General features: G+C 34.8%; 1 protein-coding gene across 1 annotated transcript; it reads right to left on the bottom strand.

Moving 5' to 3' along the window:
• Nucleotides 1-3,791: 3,791 nt before the first annotated feature.
• LOC136218919 (lysine-specific histone demethylase 1 homolog 2) lies at nt 3,792-7,059 on the bottom strand. Its single transcript, XM_066006099.1, has 2 exons — nt 4,919-7,059; nt 3,792-4,797 (listed from the first exon to the last, which is right to left on the bottom strand). Exons 1-2 carry the CDS (start codon nt 6,450-6,452, stop codon nt 4,100-4,102), a joined length of 2,232 nt encoding a protein of 743 aa, XP_065862171.1. The 5' UTR covers nt 6,453-7,059; the 3' UTR covers nt 3,792-4,099.
• Between the last annotated feature and the right edge of the window lie 11,611 nt (nt 7,060-18,670).

Here is an 18,670-nt window from a genome sequence, read left to right as displayed (position 1 = left end):
GAGAGAAAACCGACTAAGGTGGTTTGGCCATGTAAGACGAAGAGCGCTTGATGCGCCGGTTAGGAGGACTGAAGAGTGGCAAAGGGATGTAGTGGTGAGGGGTAGGGGAAGACCTAAGTAAACTTGGAGGAGGGTGATCGAGAGTGATATGAGTGTATTGGGGATTGAGGAAAATATGGTAGTGGATAGGAAAGGGTGGAGGGAGAGAATTTGCGTCGCTGACACGACTTGATTTCACGGTTTTATATGATGGTTCATGTTAGCCGACCCCGAATCATTTCGGGACTAAGGCTTTGTTGTTGTTGTAGTAGTATTAATCAACTCTCTTCTGTGCCACGTCTTGTTACTGTGAGTTTTTATATACTAACTTGTAGAAGTGACTCTTGAAATCAAATATGCAGTTTAACGATCTTATTGAGAAAAAAATAAAGTCCAGTTAACCGGAACTTCAATGTCTGTGAGGTGCATTTTACCCGTACATCTAATCATCACACATTTCTGTTCAAATAGGCAGTTGATTAACATCCCCAGTTCTGCTAAATTTGATAAGTCACATAATGGAGCAACATTGTTACACCATATCATATCATATAATCAACAGAGGAAAGATGAACACACTGCTATAGAAACCTCCTCTATGAGACAAATGCTTAAATGATAACAAAGATTATACAGCATTTATGAGTTTAATCAATTGAAGCAACCCAAGAAAGACATTCCATATATCTATAATTCCCTCCCTCTACCTTTGATCCAAGAAGGATTCAAGAAGGAATTTATAATTTCATTAAAGCTAACAGAATTTGAAGCTAAAAGACCCAAAATTGATTAAAGAGCAAGCCCCTAGTGAAAATTGTAAAGGAACCAAAATTGGGGAAAAACTAAATCGAGTTCAGTTGCAGATCTTACATGTTGAAGCTAAAAGACCCAATTTAATATACAGCAATTGCATACCAACGCGATCAACAGAAAACATTTTTAAGCATGAATCACGAAAGGAGAAAGAACCCAACTGATTATACAACCCAGTTCATCGAATCGGAACATAAAATCTTTTAGAGGATGGGTTTACTTGAAGTTCCTCGTGTTGGGGTTGATGTGTCAATAGAGACAAGGAAAATTTTGCAAATAAATTGTTAGCTATTAATCTGTATTTTAGTTAGCAGTTAATTTGTATTTGAGTTAGAATATGTTTTATATTTTCAAAACTCTATCCATTTGTAACTACTCTTGTATCTCTCTTTATAAACATGTACACTGAAATAATAAAACTCAAGTTCAGACCCAAACCTTTCACAAACAACATGAAAATTACCTAAAATCATCTCTCATGTGAAACAATTTGGACAAATTGACAAATCTCAAAACCCAAATGTGTCTAGTTCAACACTTATCCAGAAACTCCTTCACACGATCAATCACCAATTTATGCACAAAACTAATAAATGCATAATAGATTAAAGAGACAACAAGATTAACCGAGAAAAAAAAATCATTAATAAAAAACGAAATCCACGGTGAGCAACATAGAGAAGAATAAGAAGGCCAGAGAAGGATAGATACCTTTCAATTAGAATCACCGTACAGAAATCTAGGAAATTAGGAAATGACGTTCTCTTCTCTAACCAGACTCCAAAAAAAAGCGGCTCCTAGATTACATCGGTCAATGCAGATGAAGTTTTGGGGATTTCATTTCTTCTTTTCGCCCAGAAAGAGAGGAGATGAATTGTGTTTTTTTTTTTTTTTTTTTATGCTTGATCGGACTGTGTGCGATTCAACAATGATACCCCAGAAAAGAAATTTGTCAATTCCTAGTTGGACATGGTTTCAAGTTGGGGTGGCAATTCAGGGTTTTGTATCATCTCATATACATATGTATATATGTTTAGGGTTTAATATAGTTAGAAAATGATTTTCGTTTAATAGTGTCGTGTTAGTATATGATTGTTTTGATAAATTGTAATTTATTTCTTAATTTACTAAACTGCAATCCCTCAAATGCTACATTCCCTCTTTTAATTTGAACATTTCAATTTAGTCCCACATCTCTTTTTTGTTCAGTTTTTTTTTTTTTTTGTTGTTGTTCAGAATTTAGTCCCACATCTCTAATTCAAGTAATTCGGCTTTTTTTTCTATTTGTTATTTATTATTATTCTTTATTCCGTATCAGTCGAAAACTGAAAATCCATTAAGAACCCAAACAATTAATCGGTTCCCAAATTAAACCTTTATTTATTATTTCGACCACAAAAATTCATTTTATATAAAGGAAACAGAAGGAAAGAAAGAGTGGAAATTTGTAAAGTCTAAAGAGTTTCCTATTTGTATTCCATAACTTCTTAATTAGTTTTAATTGTGCACGCATGTTTTTACTCTTTAAAAAATAAAAACAGTTTTTTTTAAATGGATTTCATTAATCGACTGAATCGGTGGTCTTGCCCGATTCATCACCGATTCAGCCGATTCTTTCTATAGATACGACTCGAAATCAAACAGAATCAGATTGAATCGTACAAGTCGACTCGCGATCTGTACGATTCTAACAACTGTGGTCTTGAGTGCAAGTTTGTTGACTGCGCTTGTCGAACCTGTGTTGAATTCATGCAAAACGCTAAACCTTAAGGTCCCGTTTGGTACGCCGTAATAAGTCTTGCAATGGAATGCCCATTACGATGAACACTCATTACCATGTTTGGATTAGCCATGTTATTTTTGTTGTAATGGAATCATAATTACATCATTCATTTTCTTTACAAATTGATATAATGACCATTTGTATTTTTATTTTTAATACTTATCATGCACAACAATTCTTATTAAATGATAAAACAAAAAACTAGAAAAATATGAAAAATGGAAAAAAAAAACATGATAATTGAAAAACACGGAAAAATGAAAAACCTCAAAAACACAAACTCAGACTCAAACAAAAAACAGAGCTTGCAATTTTCGTGTTTTTCTCACTTTTCACGTTTTCATGTTGTTGATTTTAATTGTGTAAATAAAATTTTATGATTATATTTCACTAAATAAATATAAATATTGTAATGGTAATTACATTTCATAAAAAAAATTAATTTATCAACCAAACATGGTAATGGAATCACTATTCCATTATAAATTTGATTACATTACATTGCATTATGTCATACCAAACGGACCCTAATTGAGTATATATATCCTTAGCTCGCTGGAAGTCCAGCACCAGTATTTCTCAATCTTTTCAAGCATGTATCTTTGTGCAATTACTAGTCCATTCAAATAACTGAATGGAAGAGTCATCTTGGAGACAATAAAATAAAGGCTTAAAGCACTATTTGACCCTTGATCTATCCAAAATTTTGTCATTTGGTCCCTGACCTATTATTTGGTCACATTTGGCCCATGATCTATCCCAAATTGGTAAATTTTCACCCAATTTGGATTCAAACTTAACCGAATCATTATCTCATTGATAAGTAACGATATTTTGACACTTAAACTTAATAGATTTTAGTTTAGGATTTGTTTTTTGTTTTTTTTTCTTTTTTTAATCTAATTAATTATTTCCACATAATGTGGAAAAAAAACTTTAAGAAATATCACGTTTCAAGTTTAAATGTCAAAATATCGTTACTTATCAATGAGATAACGATTCCGTTAAGTATTCATACAAATCGGGTGAAATTTCACCAAATGAGATAGGTCAAGGGCCAAATGTGACCAAATAAAAGATCAGGGGCCAAATGACACAATTTTGGATAGGTCAAGGGCTAAATAATGCTTTAAGCCTAAAATAAATAGCAGGCAAGTTAATTACTATCCCTTTCAACTATATTAATGGCTGTAATCTTGGCCGTAAATGAATGTTTCATGGTAAGACGAATACATGTTTCATATTTCTAAACAAACAATTAATGGTTGTCCTATACCTAACATCAAGAATCTGTCTCTTAGAGCAGATAAATAAGCTGTGAACTATACACAAAAAATTGTTCATCTACCAAAATGGCAAGCTAAAAAGCTGGACATATAGAGCTCTTCTAGATAGCATCCTCCAAAATGCTCCATGCTAAAATCAAGCAAGTATCTTGATAGCTAGCTTGTCAATGTGAGAAGTTCAATTTCCATCAATTATCTTGTTCCTGCCACGGCCCCTTCGAGCATTAACAATGCTCGAAACCAAGGAACCATTGAGATTTATCAGTGCACTGTATCCCATTAGCTTCAAACCCAAGTTTTTCATTAGATATGATAGTTTGTCGTCGTCTCCCCCAGTCATCAGCTGTAGCTCATGAGCCTGATGACGAGGTATAACTACATATAGGTGCACAGGTAAGTTCAAGTTATTTTCAAAGCTATTTTCTATTTCTTTCTTCAGATCCTCTTTGCAATACTCAAAACTAATTCTCATAATACCCATTGATTTTGGGTCTTCTGTCAAAGGATTACATAGAAATGAAAATTTTCCAAATGCTATGTCTGGCCTCTTAAATACATCCAAAAGTGTATCACTGCTCAGTCGCACCGACTTCCTTGAATTACTTTGCCAACTTCTACCAACTTTTAGAATCCGAGAAGCTTCTCGTAAACCACTCAAGAAAGCACCATGCATAGTGGCTGGATATTGTCTAGTTGTTGCCTCACCAGCAAAAAACAGTTGGCTCCCTACACTCTCGGCAAGTATGTCGTAATCACTGCCAGAGGACTCTACCCTGACATGAGAATACGAACCATAAGAAAATTCATCGTTACCCCATCTTGTACAACTTGTTTGTATGGGATCAGGAACTGTGACCCCTTTTGGCTCGTATATACCTGCCAAGAAAATCATATCTTTTGAGTAAAAAAAAACAGAATGGAATGAAATCAGAGAACACTGAATAAAAAGCAATAAAGAAATAGAAATACTGAAGCAAAGTCCAATCATTAAGCTAACCTCTGAGAACAGCTAGAACACGGTGGAGTAAAGAAGATGGGTCTGTGTATTCAAACATTTGAGCTGCTTCTCCAGCCACCAAAGCAATAAGTACTGCACCTCCCGAAACAGAGTGGTAGCCATAGAACAAAAAGAACTCTCCACGTTTACTGCTATGCTCGCTTAGACATCCAAAAGTATCCAGGTCCTCTCCCCAAAAGACATGGGGAAAAACCATCGCCACTTTATTAAGCAGACCAAAACCCAATCTATCAATCGCATCAAGCTTCCTTCTAGGTAACTCAGGTTCAAATTTGATGGTCCTTTTCTTCAAGACTCCAAGAGGCACTGTGCAAAGAACCATATCTGCTTGAAATACTTGTTCACCACAAATTACAATAACCCCTTCACTCCCATATCTAATAGTATCCACAGTCTTTCCATAGAAGATAGGAACCCCTTCACACAGTGCATGTATCAACCTCCAGTTCCCTCCAGCTAGAAAGCAGTGGTCTCCTCCCATTTCATAAGGGTCATCCTGATCCCAATAAGTAGCCGACAGATTTGAGAGACATCCTGCATTTGCATATTCCAGGTTAGCAAAGTGCCAATCAAGTAGTTGCTTCTCCTCTGTAGTTTTCGCCACAGTATACAGCTTCCTGAGTCTTTCCAAAACTGAACCCAGGGATATATCATTTGCAAATCCACCCATAGTTTTTCTAAGTTCCATGACTTTGTCAAGCAACTTATTGAAAACAAATTCAATATTATAATCAAGCTCCTTATCAACAGGAGCCCCATCTGGTTTGTATAATGGACAGTTATCTCGGACTTTGTGGAGAGGAATAGAAAGTTGCCTAGCAAGAACTCCTAAGGGATTAGCATGCATACCGGTAATAACACTGCCACCAAGGTCCACAGCAGCAAAGTGGTCATTCCTACCCATTTTTTGAGTATAAACTCTACCACCAGGGCGGTTTCTGCCTTCTAAAACAACAACCTTGAATCCAAATGACATTAGCTGTCGTGCTGCCGATAAACCAGCAAGTCCAGCACCAACTATTATGACAGATCTATCATTAATCTTTTCTGGCATGTCATTTGTAAGAGATGATAAAATACCAAAATTGACATACCCATTGTACAAAAGAAAATCATATGCAGCAGATATCAAATGCTCATACTCATTACTCACAGTTTCTTTAATCTGTCCCTTTGATAGCCACACCTTAACATTACTTCTCCACCTTGCTAAGATGTGATTTCTCACAACAATATAATCATTCTGCTCTTTTCCACCTAACTCTCTTACCACCCCAGCTTGAATTTCTTCCTCGAGTAATGCATCAATAGGGAAACCTAAAGATATTGCAATCATTGCCTCAGTTTCAGTCTCCTTTTCCAAAGCCTCCTTAGTTCGATTTCTTTTCCTCAAGGAACCACCCAAATGACTCTCTATCAACTCGTCCATTAAATTCTCATCATAATTCCGTTGTGAAGCTTTCTTCCTCAAGGACCTCTTTGTACCAGACCCTTTCTGCCCAGAGGCTTCCATTTTCTCACAAAATGCAATCCCACTTTTCCACAAAAATCACTCACTTTTAAGTTAGTACAGAAACATTGTATCAAGTATTCACCAACTCTGAGCAAAATATCACCAGGCGGTTCCTCTCATGTTGCAATTCCATGAAAAAACCATCACGGACACAACCAAGGGTCATTGTTTTACCGAATCATTCATGGAGACACATATATAACAATGTCTTTTCAACCATCAAAACTAAGAAATTACTCCAAAAAAGAAAAAATGCAAAAAGATTCAAGATTTCATTCTCTTCAAAATTAAAGAATAAAAGACCCCAGTTGCCAAATTGTTTACAAATTTACCAACACAAGGAAACCATCATATCCAACTTCAAATTGAGGACCTCAAGTTGGACAATAAAAAAATAAAACAATTTAATGTACTGCAAAATAAAATGGAACACAAATAGTGCATTGAGAGAATTGAAGAACTGAACTCACATATTGGTGGCCAATATAAAGAGCAAGCCGCGAATTTTGTTTTGAACGAAGAAGTTAGGGTTTTCAATGAAACATAGAAGTGCGAAAATGAGAAAATTAGAAAAATGATTGGATTGGGAGGGAACTGAAAGATAGCAGTGGGCTTGATTGGCACTCTCAGATGGGAATAACTGAATTGGGTGGGCCTTTGGTATATATTATATATATATATATATATAACAGCGGAAGTAGAGAGAAATGAGGAAAATTGTTTTAGAGACCTTTTTGATGAGTTGTCAACGTAGTAAAAAAATCAAAATAAGAAAGATTTAATTAATTAAAAATAATAAATTTGTATTTATAATATATTAAATAATTACTAGCCTATTAATTAAAATAATAAAAAACATTAAGAGTTACAGGAAGATGAAAAAACACAAAGCAAAGGAAATCCAAAAGTCACAAATAAACTTCTATATAAAACATGATAGATAGTATTCCACCATTATATTCATTGGTCATGATAGATAGTATTATATTTCTGAAAGTAATTATTCGATTTTTTTCATATGTTGTAGTTATTTTGTTCTTAATTGTGTTGTTATTTTATTTCTATTAAACAATAATTGTTATAGTTTTATCTTTTCAGATCCATTTATGCAGTTATCCATGTTCTATACCTCTCGCTATCTTATCCATGTTTTCTTTTTTTATTTATCTTTTTTTTAATCCGATATCTCAAATTGAAAAAATCTGATAGAATTAGAAGATGCATGGACAACTAAAATCGGGAAACACAACGGTGTCAAAAATTACAAAAAATTCTTATGTTTCTCAAAGTAATTATTCGATTTTTTCATAAGCTGTAGTGGTGTCCGCTATGGTTACTTTATTTTTTACAAAGTACCGTTACTTGGTGCTCATTTTCACCATTGGATTTGTTCTCAATTGTGTTGTTATTTTATTTTTATTAAACAATAGTTGTTATAGTTTCATCTTTCAGAGATGAAATTCCATTTATGTCGTTACCCAGGTTCCATACCTCTCGCTACCTTTATCCATGTTTTCTTTTTTATTTTATTTTTTTCAAAATGACTAAAATAAAGATTTTGTATATTTGTTGGAAAATTTTGAATAAAATTATTTGTTAATTTTAATACCAACAAACACCTCATTTTATGAACAGTCGTGTCCTTCGTGAACAGTCGTGTTCGTACGTAAAAATCGTGTCTATCCGTGTACAGTCGTGTTTATTCGTGAAATGACATATCCTTTTGAGTTCTATTTATATAGAATGGATTGTCAAATTCATATACTGTTGGAGAAAATATTCTCTAGAATTCTTCCTGCTCTCTGTCTGTACACATTGTTCTTGTTTTTCTATTCCGGTGATAACTAGGCTACACATGGTTTGAGTTCGCTTGTGTAATCTGTTGTATCCTGGGAGACGATCGTCAATAGCGACGACATCGTCTTAAGGAAACTGTTAATATAGGCCTCGGATTTGTCTAACTCTTCTCTTTTAATTTTCCGTTTTACTGTTAGTATATTTTTCTGTATTCGTTTTGTTTTTTGGTTAATCACATCTAACATTTTTAAGACAGACGTAATTATTTGTCTAACATTTTTAAGACAGAGTTACGTTTGTCTAACAATATTTGCATTCCTTTTTAGTATATGTTGCTAAGTGTTATCTTTTCGATTGTTAACTCTAACTAAAATTTAGATTTTCGGCTTTATATGAACTCAATTATTAGCTTTAATTGAAGTTAGATTAATTTTTCTACTTCGGAACCTGTTGAAATCCACTCAGTTTTTTTTAATCTGAGTTTATCTAACTGATATGGATTATATTTTTAATTTTTATACATTTTGGTACAAATAGATATAAAGATTCACACAATGGTTGTTCATTGAAGTTAGAGACTTATTGAAGAAAATATTAAAGAGGTATTGAAATATTATACTTACAATGAAGTTTATTTCAATTATAAATTGTGTTATATTATTATTATCAAGAAGTTCTTTTTTCCCAGTTCTCTAGACAAAGAGATTGTAAGCGTCTAATACACTTGATAAAATATTTATTTTTGAAGAATTTGGATTATGCTAGATACGAATTCAAAATGAAGGTAAATAAAAATAAATTTTGATGCTCAAAATCCTAAAAATGTACATTTTTTTTGGTAGAAACAGGAAAGGAAAACAAACAAACAAAGAAGACTAACCCGGGATCAGTCTAGGCAGGCTGACCCCAATCCTATCCTCTAGAAGAATAGACGAAAGAAAAATGGGAGGAACAGAAAGGGTAGAAACACCTAACATCTCCTCATGCCTAGCTGCCGCCAAGCGATCCGCAACCCGGTTCTATTCCCTGTAGATATGGCTGAAATTTAAGAACTCAAAGGAAGGGCGAAGCCTTAAAATAGCTTTGATAAGATTTTGGCTGTTAAGACAAAAAGCCTGGTTATCAGATATCCTGTTGATCGCCTCCAAGTTATCAGATTCCACAGATAACCTCTTAACACCCAAGCTAATGGCAAGCTTGATACCCGAGAGAATACCCCAAAGTTCCGCCGAAAAGGATGAGCCCATCCCCAGGTTATGGGTAAACCCAGCCAGCCAAGCTCTACCTGCATCACGAAGAACTCCTCCAGCAGCAATTCTGCCATTGGTAAGGCATGAACCATCTGTATTCAGCTTCACTACCCCTTCTCTAGGCTTGCTCCAACCAACTAGGTGGACCTCTTTTTCCTGGGTAGGTCTGACAAGGGGATCCCCTTTAAAGCTCTCCGTAATAATAGAGAGTTTTTTCGAGAAGAAATAAGTCAGGAATAAGGACAGTTTTATCAGCAAATAACTCCTCGTTCATCCACTTCCAAATTTGGTGACAGATGATGGCAAAGAAAATGTCACCGTGCTCCATGTTGGCCAATAATTTCCCACTAGCACCATCAGAGACCCAGTCAACCTCAGAATGAGCCATGAAGGAAGGGAGAGTGTGGTGAGGGAGAATCTTCTCCCAAACCTTTTTACTTTTAGGGCAATCCCTCAGAGCATGGCACAAGGTTTCCACACGGCCTCTGCATCTACTACAGGCTCCAGAATGTTGAGCATAATGATTCTAATTAATAGAATTAATTTCACATATTAATTATAAAAACGTTTTTTTGTACTGAATGGTTACAATTGTGATTTAATTCTATTTAACTAAAATTAATTTATAGACTTAATACTTCATTAAGAAAAAATAAAAAATTAAATTTAAAGGGAAAAAAATATTTTCACTATCGTCTTTCTATACTTATATCTTGACATTCTTTCTTATTTTTGAAAAAAACGAGAAGAAGATAGTTCTCTCCTAATTATCTTTTTTGTCGATTCATTTTTGTTTTCTATTCTTTTGTTTGTTTTTCTTCCTTACGAAATTCAAGAATATATAATTATTAGAAAAAATATATATTTTTTTAAAAAAATTTGCGCAATGCGCTTACATTAAAGAAGAAAGAAAAATCCCCACCAGACCCGGATGTGATTCGAACCCATGACCTTCCAAGGCATAGGTAAGCTCTCAACCACTAGGCTAAGAGCTTCACCACAATTATTAGAAAATATTAATGAAGTCAAATAAGTGATATCTACGAGCGTGACTGATATTTTATATAATGAAAAAATGAAGAACAAATTGATTGAATGTCTTGATGAGATATTATGAGATGAAAATAGGAGAAATCATCACTTTAAGCCGATTCAATTGGATTTATTGGGTTATTATAGCATAATGAATAATTGAATTCAAATACTTGGTTATCATGAAATTCCATCAAGCAAAATGCTTATCATCAAGATGAATTTGGGACTAATTCTTATGATTTTTTTTATATGTAACATATTGAATTGATAAAGTTTCTTCATGTGCAATATTATAAAAGTATTATTTGTAATAGTTTATAGCATAATATATTGATGTTGCTTCCATTTTAACATAGACTGTAATTCTTTTGTATCGTAAATATAATATTTAATTTTAATTGTAGTTTAATTCAATTTTTGTTTAACATAGATTGTAATTCTTTTGTATCGTAGATATAATATTTAATTTTAATTGTAGTTTAATTCAATTGTTGGTTTTTCATTTTATTCTAATATATTTCTTAATTAATCTCCTATTTTATTATCATTGTTTCACAGAATTCCAGTTATAAAAAAATATGAAAATTATTAAAAAGTAAAAGTCATTAAATTTTATAAAAATAAATAAATCATCCACCTTCGATTAAAAATCTATAAAAAATTTAATCAATTATTTTCAAAATTAATGTAATTTATTATCAATAAAAAATATATATTAATTTCAAATATACATAATAAAAAAATTTATAGCATGATATAAAATTACTTAAAAGTAAACATATCAATTTATTTATTTATCTAAATTATATAAAAGTTCCATATCTCGTGTATCGCACGGGTTTTCGACTAGTTTATATGTTTAGTCCCGCGCATTATGTGAGTCTATTAAGTTTTTATATAAAAATTTAACATTTTAATATTTGTTTTTTGGTAGGAACATTTTAATATTTTTTAATTATATATTATTTACATATATAATTATAATAATTTTTTATTTTAAAATAATTTAAATTTATATAAAAAAAATTTTAAAATTTTTTTTTTTAAAATTTTTTGTTCTTAAAAAAATAGCTAACGACAAATTTAACGTATGTATAATAATTGTATTGAAAATAATATTATTTTATCAATTAGATTGTAAAGTAAAATAATTAGTTAATATTTTATTCTATTAGAAAAACGGAGCATAATGATTCGAATAATATTTTGCTTTATACAACATTTTATTTCATACAACATTTAGCTTAAACTTTGTAAATTCCTGTATTAAAAAATAATATAATAGAGAGTTTTTATTCTAAATAATATAATTAGTTACTTATTTTTTTTAAGTAGTTTACTATAGTTTAAATGAAACTATATTGTATAAATATTTTCTCTCTCTTTAGTATGATATATTTTCTATTTTAATGGTATTGAATAATTAAACTAAGTTTTTTGGTGTAATACATTTTATATTATGTTCTACCTATTTTTTTTTTTTTTTGAATCGTATGTTCTACTTCCGTCCCATAATATAAGTCATTCTAGAGATTTTCACATAAATTAAGAAATATAATTAATGTAGAGCCTAATTAATGAATTTTACATTGGTTAACTTAAAAAAAATTTCTTTCTCATGTAATGGTTGGGCAATAAGTATTGAAATGTTAAAAAATACATAGATAAAGACAAAAAATTTAATGTTTGGACAAAAAAAACTATACTAAAAATGCTTGGAAATCCAAAACAACTTATATTTTGGAAAAAAAATCACTTTCTAAAACGACTTATATAATGAGACGGAGGGTTTCAAATTAATATATATTTTTAATTGAAAATTCAAATCAAATTAAATTAATTTTGAAAATAAAAAATGATTAATTTTCTTATAAATTTTTTAATTAAAGGTGGGTGATTTATTTATTTTTACAAAAGTTAATGATTTGTACCGTTTAATAATTTTAATGGAAAAGTACAAAAATAAACCTTTTGGTTTAGATCATTTTCAAACAAAGACTATGTGGTTTTAAAATTGGCAAACAGGTATTTTGAAGTTCATTTTGTTAGGAAACGCATACCAAATTAACTAACAGTATTAAAAAAAAGTGAAAGTTCAAAGTAAAAAGAGTTAATTTTGTCCTTATATTTATTTATTTTATAAATTAACCCTTTTATGATCTAATTATCACAAACAAACCCCAAAATAAAAAATAAAAATCAAATACACCATCTTCTCCATCTCTATTTAATTTTTTATTTTTCTTCTTATTTCTCTCTCTCCCTTTTGTTCATTTCTCTCTAAAATCAACTCAATCTGAAAGAAGATGAAATAGTAATGAAAATAAACGTAAAGATGGAGAAAGTCTTATAATGAAGAAAAGAAAGGGTTAATTAAGACAATATTCAAGTTTAACAACATACTTAACAAGCTCATTGAGCTCTTTCTCAATAATATCACTGTCACCGGTTGACTCTCCAATTGGACATGCGAGAGCCTAGTTGTCTAAATGCTTTTTTAACATCTTCTTTGCCCAGTTTTCCATCGCGATTTGTGTCGTTTTCTTTGAAGATCGCCTTCAGCCGACCTTATGTCAAAGATATGCTCTCGCTTGCCGATTTTGACACTGTAAGAGGCATTTTCTCCAAGGAAAATCTGATATATGGATGTGATGAGGGAAGAGATAGGAAAGGCAATATGTGTATTTGATTTTTATTTTTTATTCTGGGATTTGTTTGTGATAATTAGATAATAAGGGGGTTAATTTATAAAATAAATAAATATAAGGAAAAAATTAACTCTTTTCCCTTTTGATAACAACCCAAATTATTCTAGAATGAGAAATAAATGAAAATTAATAGAAATAATGGCAAACTATTATTCCTTATAAAAGTAGGATTTATGCATGATTAATATGGAATTAATGATAATTAATGCAGGATTAATCCAAATGTCTCTAAACCGTTATCAAGGAGAAACCTCCGATATTGATGATACTAACAACTCCATTAATACTGAAACCATCAAGTATAACTAAAGTAACATCAAAACCCATATTCAAGGACAATAAAGGGGATTAATGCGATTATTACAGAATTGCATATAAATACCCCAACTTCCTGGGATCAAAGGTACACATTATTCTAACCCTACTTTTATGATTACAGTTTATTCTCTCAAGAATATTACTGACTTAGGCATCAGAATGTCCCCGTCCGATCCCAACGGCGCCTCACAGGGAAGTGTTCCGATCAATGACTTTTTCACAAGTTATCACATTTTCCCTTTAACTTTTGACTTTTGATTTTTTTTAACACCGTTAGTCAATTTGGTATGTGTTTGCTAACGACATTTTTTTTATATAAAGATTGGGACGCGAAGGGAGACCGGGCATCCCAACTAGGTTGGCACCCCAGCACAACCAACAACCCTTTTATTGATAAAGAAAAGAAAAGATACAGAAGGGGGAGAAAGAAAAGAAAAAATAAAGAATAAAGTAAATGAATTACAAAAATCGAATAGGCGCTACATTGCATAAATCGTCGAAAACTAGAGTCTGACAGAAGTGAGGAGCCGAGTGCCACCAGCAATTAGTCTGTGTAAATTGCCCATGACTTGCGAGTCTGTCTGCTGCCTGGTTACCTTCCCTGAATATGTGAGTAGCTCGCCATAGCATAGACGAAAGCTGATTGAGGCAAACTTGCCATTCCCTTCTAATCCTCCACGGAACCTCTGCTTGTCTATTATTTAACAGCTGCACAGCATAAGCCGAGTCAGACTCGATCCAAATTCTATGCCAGTTTCTTTCCCACACGGCATTGACTGCGAAAGTGATCGCTTTGAGTTCGGCTATGATAGCAGAAGAGTTCTGTATAGGGACAGCAAAACAACCAACTACAAAGCCTCTAGAGTTTCGAAAGATTCCCCCTGCGCCGGCGTTACCTGTGGGGTTCGAAGCTCCATCAGTGTTTACTTTTAGCCAGTTGACCGGCGGGGCAATCCAGCGAACTACGGCATAATCAGGATCAGGGGGCGGGCGAGCAGTGGCAGCAGCAGAGTCGCACCCCTCGTTAATCAACTGCAATAGCCTATATTTTAAATTTTGGATTGAAGGAAGCTCATTCTCGAAGACAGCTCGGTTTCGAATGTGCCAGATGAACCAGGTGCAGGTGATCACAGCAAAGATCCAACGTTTTCTCCTACTTCTTCTCACGTGAACTTCGCGGACCGAGGTGAAGAAATCCTCAAAGCCAGCGTTAAAGCTGCAACTGACCTCAAAGATATCAAAAATTAATCTCCAAAACTCCCTGGCCGTATTACAATCAACAAAAAGATGGGAAGCAGTTTCTTCATTTAGCTTGCAGGGCTCACATCTTTGAGCCAAGGAAAAACCATAGGATTGCAGCGAAGCTTAAAGGGCGAGTTTACCATTCAGCAGTTTCCAGCAAACGGCAGCACGTCTGGGAGGAACATAGGGGTTCCAGATAAACTTGCACCACGCAACCGGACTACCTTGAACAAGATGATTGTAAATAGAGCGAGTCGTCACTTTTCCTACATCCGACGGTGTCCATATGCACAGGTCAGTTCCTTCAATAGCCTCCACTTGAGTGATGTTTGCTTGAACGTGAATAGGAAGGGCCTGCAAATTGATCCAAGAACCATTAAGTCTGAAATTCTGAATAGGTTCATACATCTTGGCTTGCGCCTTTTTGGGAATATTGACTTGGTCTGCTATCGTTGGCACGATCCACCTGTCAGTCCAGAAGTTCAGAGTTGAGCATTCACCAAACCACCAAATTGAATCCTCATTGATCAAATTAAAATTAGATCTTAGCGAAGACCAGATGGAAGAATTTGCAATGTATTTTTTAGGCATCCCAGATGGTTCAAATAGACGGAGATGAATTAAGTTGATGATGAAGCCATTCCCCTGTATGAGATCCCAGCTGAATTTAGCAAGAAGAGCAGAGTTAAAACTTCCAAAATTTTTGATGCCCAAACCACCGTTTGCAGTTTTCTGGCAGCAAATTTTTCAAGGAACCATAATAAGCTTCCTTCGATCCCTGTCTCTAGTCCACAGGAAGTTACGGATGGCTCTGTTGATACGGGCAATAAGCGTCGCAGGCCAACGATAGAGAAGTAACGAGTGTACAAGAGCACCAGTTAAAGCAGACTTAATCAGAGTGAGCCGGCCAGCAAAGGAGAGAGACTGACCCCGCCAGAGACTGAACTTGTTGAGAAATTTATCAATCATAGGATTCAGGAACCGAGATCTAGGGGCCCCTTGGAACAGAGGAACTCCTAGATAATTGAAAGGAAGGGTTTTCTGTCTGATACCCAGGATGTCTGTGAGTCTGACCCTGCGCGTTGCACTAATGAAATTGCCAAAAAGAACTTGGCATTTACTCCAATTGACCGCTTGTCCTGAGAATTCTTCATACATTTGAAAGAAATCCCTAATGCATCTCATATTTTTGATCGAAGCTCTGGCAAAGATCATCATGTCATCAGCATAAAGAAGGTGTGAAGGAAAAGCAGAAGTACTGGTATACCTCATTGGATGAAATCTGCCCTCATTAGTCAATTTTGAGATCCATCGTCCAAGGAAATCTTTAGCAATCCCAAACAGAGTGGAAGATAGTGGATCACCCTGCCTGACTCCACAAGAACAGCCAAAGAAGCCCTTTATTCCTCCTCCGAGAGCAATTGATATTCTAGCTGATCTCAGAATTTCCAGGATCCAGTTTCTAAATTTCAACGAGAATCCAAAAGATTCAAGAACAGCAAGCAGGAAATTCCAGTCAAGGGTGTCAAAGGCTTTTCTAATGTCGATTTTAAGAGACATGTTGCCTCCAAAGCACTTCTTTTTAAGCATATTGATTCCCTCAGAATCCGCAGCAATGCAATTGTGAATCCTCCTACCTGCTATGAAACCAAACTGATTGTCAGATATGATCCTGGATGCAATTGGAGTGAGTCTGTCAGCTATAATTTTCGAGATGATCTTATAATTGAAGTTTCCCATTGCAACCGGACGGAACTGATGAATTTCATTGGCCCCTTCAATCTTGGGAATGAGAGCAATGATGCTTGAGTTCATTCCAGGCAGCATGTAGCCAGAGTCAAAGAAACTGAAAACCATCTAACAAACATCATTGCAAACTATATCCCAGTAGTGCTGATAGAACATACCTCCAAATCCATCAGGGCCTGGTGAACTGTCTTTATTCATGTTAAAGACTGCTTTGCGAATTTCTTCACAAGAGGGACGCTGCGTAAGAAGCTCATCATCCAAAGGAGTGACAGATTGCGGGATAACCGATCTAACAGCTTCATAATTAACATGCCTCAGGCTGCCAGTGAAGAGAGATTCATAGTAATAGACCACATGCTGTGCAATTACGTTCTCATCATTGATCAACGTGTTTTCAATGAGAAGACTGTCAAAAGAGGATTGAACCTTCCTAATTTTGGCAGACCGGTGAAAAAAGGTAGTGTTTCTATCTCCGGCGGCAAGCCATTTTTCTCTGCTTTTGTCTCTGTATAGGAGCTCCTGTCTATAAAGCTGCAGATCAAGATCCTGTTGCGCTGTCAGCTCTTCCTCAAAACGTGCATCATTGAGACCTTCTCTGGATATAGAGTCTTGAATTTCTTCAAGCTTAGATAGGGCAATCTCAATATTTCTCTCCACGCAGCCAAAAACTTCTTTATTCCAAGTTTGAATCTTGGGTCTGAGGGTCTTGAGCTTATAGCATAGCAATTGTGCAGGAGGGAGAGAGATATCACAGGAAGTCCAGTGCTCATTTACTAAATCTCTCAGCGAATCGTGCGTAGTCCACATGGAGAGAAAGTGAAACCTACTTTTTCTAACAACTCCAGTAGAGTAGGAGAGGAGAATAGGACAATGATCAGACTTATTTCTAGGAAGATTAGAGCACTTTATTCTGTCCCAGCAATCTATAAAATCATCATTTACCAAAGCTCTATCAAGCTTGCATTCAACATGATCATCCCCCCTTCTACCATTCGACCAGGAATACTGAAGACCAGAGCTTTCAACTTCAGTCAGCTCCCCATTTCTGATGAACCCGTGAAAGTCACGACAGCTGCTTTGAGAGGGGCTCCTTCATGTTTTCTCATGAGCTCCAATAATTGCGTTAAAGTCTCCTAAAACCAGTCTTTTATTACAGACTTGATTTTCTAGAATAGAATTCCAAAGCAATCTTCTCCTGTTAGCGTTGTTGTTTCTATAAACAAATGAGATTTGATAATCATTGTGGTTCAGCCTGTACCTGATTGTAATGTGCTGCTCATGGCTGATCACTATGGAGCAACAATTGCTGGTGCCGATTTTGCAAAAAACCCATAAGGAGTTGTTGTTGTTGTGCTCAACTCGTTGCATACCAATCGAGTTCCAGAAAAGAGACGGAATTCTGTCATAACCCACCATAGGCTCTGCCAATCATAATAAATTTAGATGATTCGTTCTACATAGCTGTTTAATAGCCCTCTGAGTTCCCTCATTCAAAATTCCCCTGCAATTCCAGAAGAGAATATTCATGTGTGGATGACAAGAGGACGAGAGCTCTCTGTCAGGCGAGATTTGCTTTTCTTGCCTTTCAACTTCTTACGGGTTGTTATTATCCACTCACTGTCTTCCGCCGCATAATTGTTCCCTGTGCCAATTTCTCTATTCTGTGACCGCAACATATGCTGTGTCCATTCCTCAGATTCCGCGAGGAAGTTTACTTCTTTAGGAATCCTTAAAGGAATGTGCACTTCAAACCCCTCAGATTCTGCCCCTAATTTTCTTTCATTTTCACTAACATCTCCCCAGGCATCCCTACCACCTTCCTCTGCATTCTCCCCAATGATCTTAGAGTTGTGGAGAACCATTTGAAGAGAATTGTCCTTTGAGGCTTCACAATCTACTGCTTCTTCGTCATTCAATGGGGAAACGACCTCAGCTTTCTTTCCCTTATCAGCTTGAGATCGGCGCCAAACCATGCTGACAGAGTTCTTAGAAATCTTTTTTTCCTGAACTGGTGGTTTGGGGGCTGCGGTGTTTCTTCGACAAGCGGCAGATGAGTGCCCAACAGAAGAGTAAGTGCCACATAACATAGGAAGGTTTTCATATTCTAGAAACACCCATT

This window comes from Euphorbia lathyris, chromosome 2 (genome assembly GCF_963576675.1).
Source record: "Euphorbia lathyris chromosome 2, ddEupLath1.1, whole genome shotgun sequence".
Classification (NCBI taxonomy): domain Eukaryota; kingdom Viridiplantae; phylum Streptophyta; class Magnoliopsida; order Malpighiales; family Euphorbiaceae; genus Euphorbia; species Euphorbia lathyris.
This window is presented reverse-complemented; position numbering and strand designations above follow the sequence as displayed.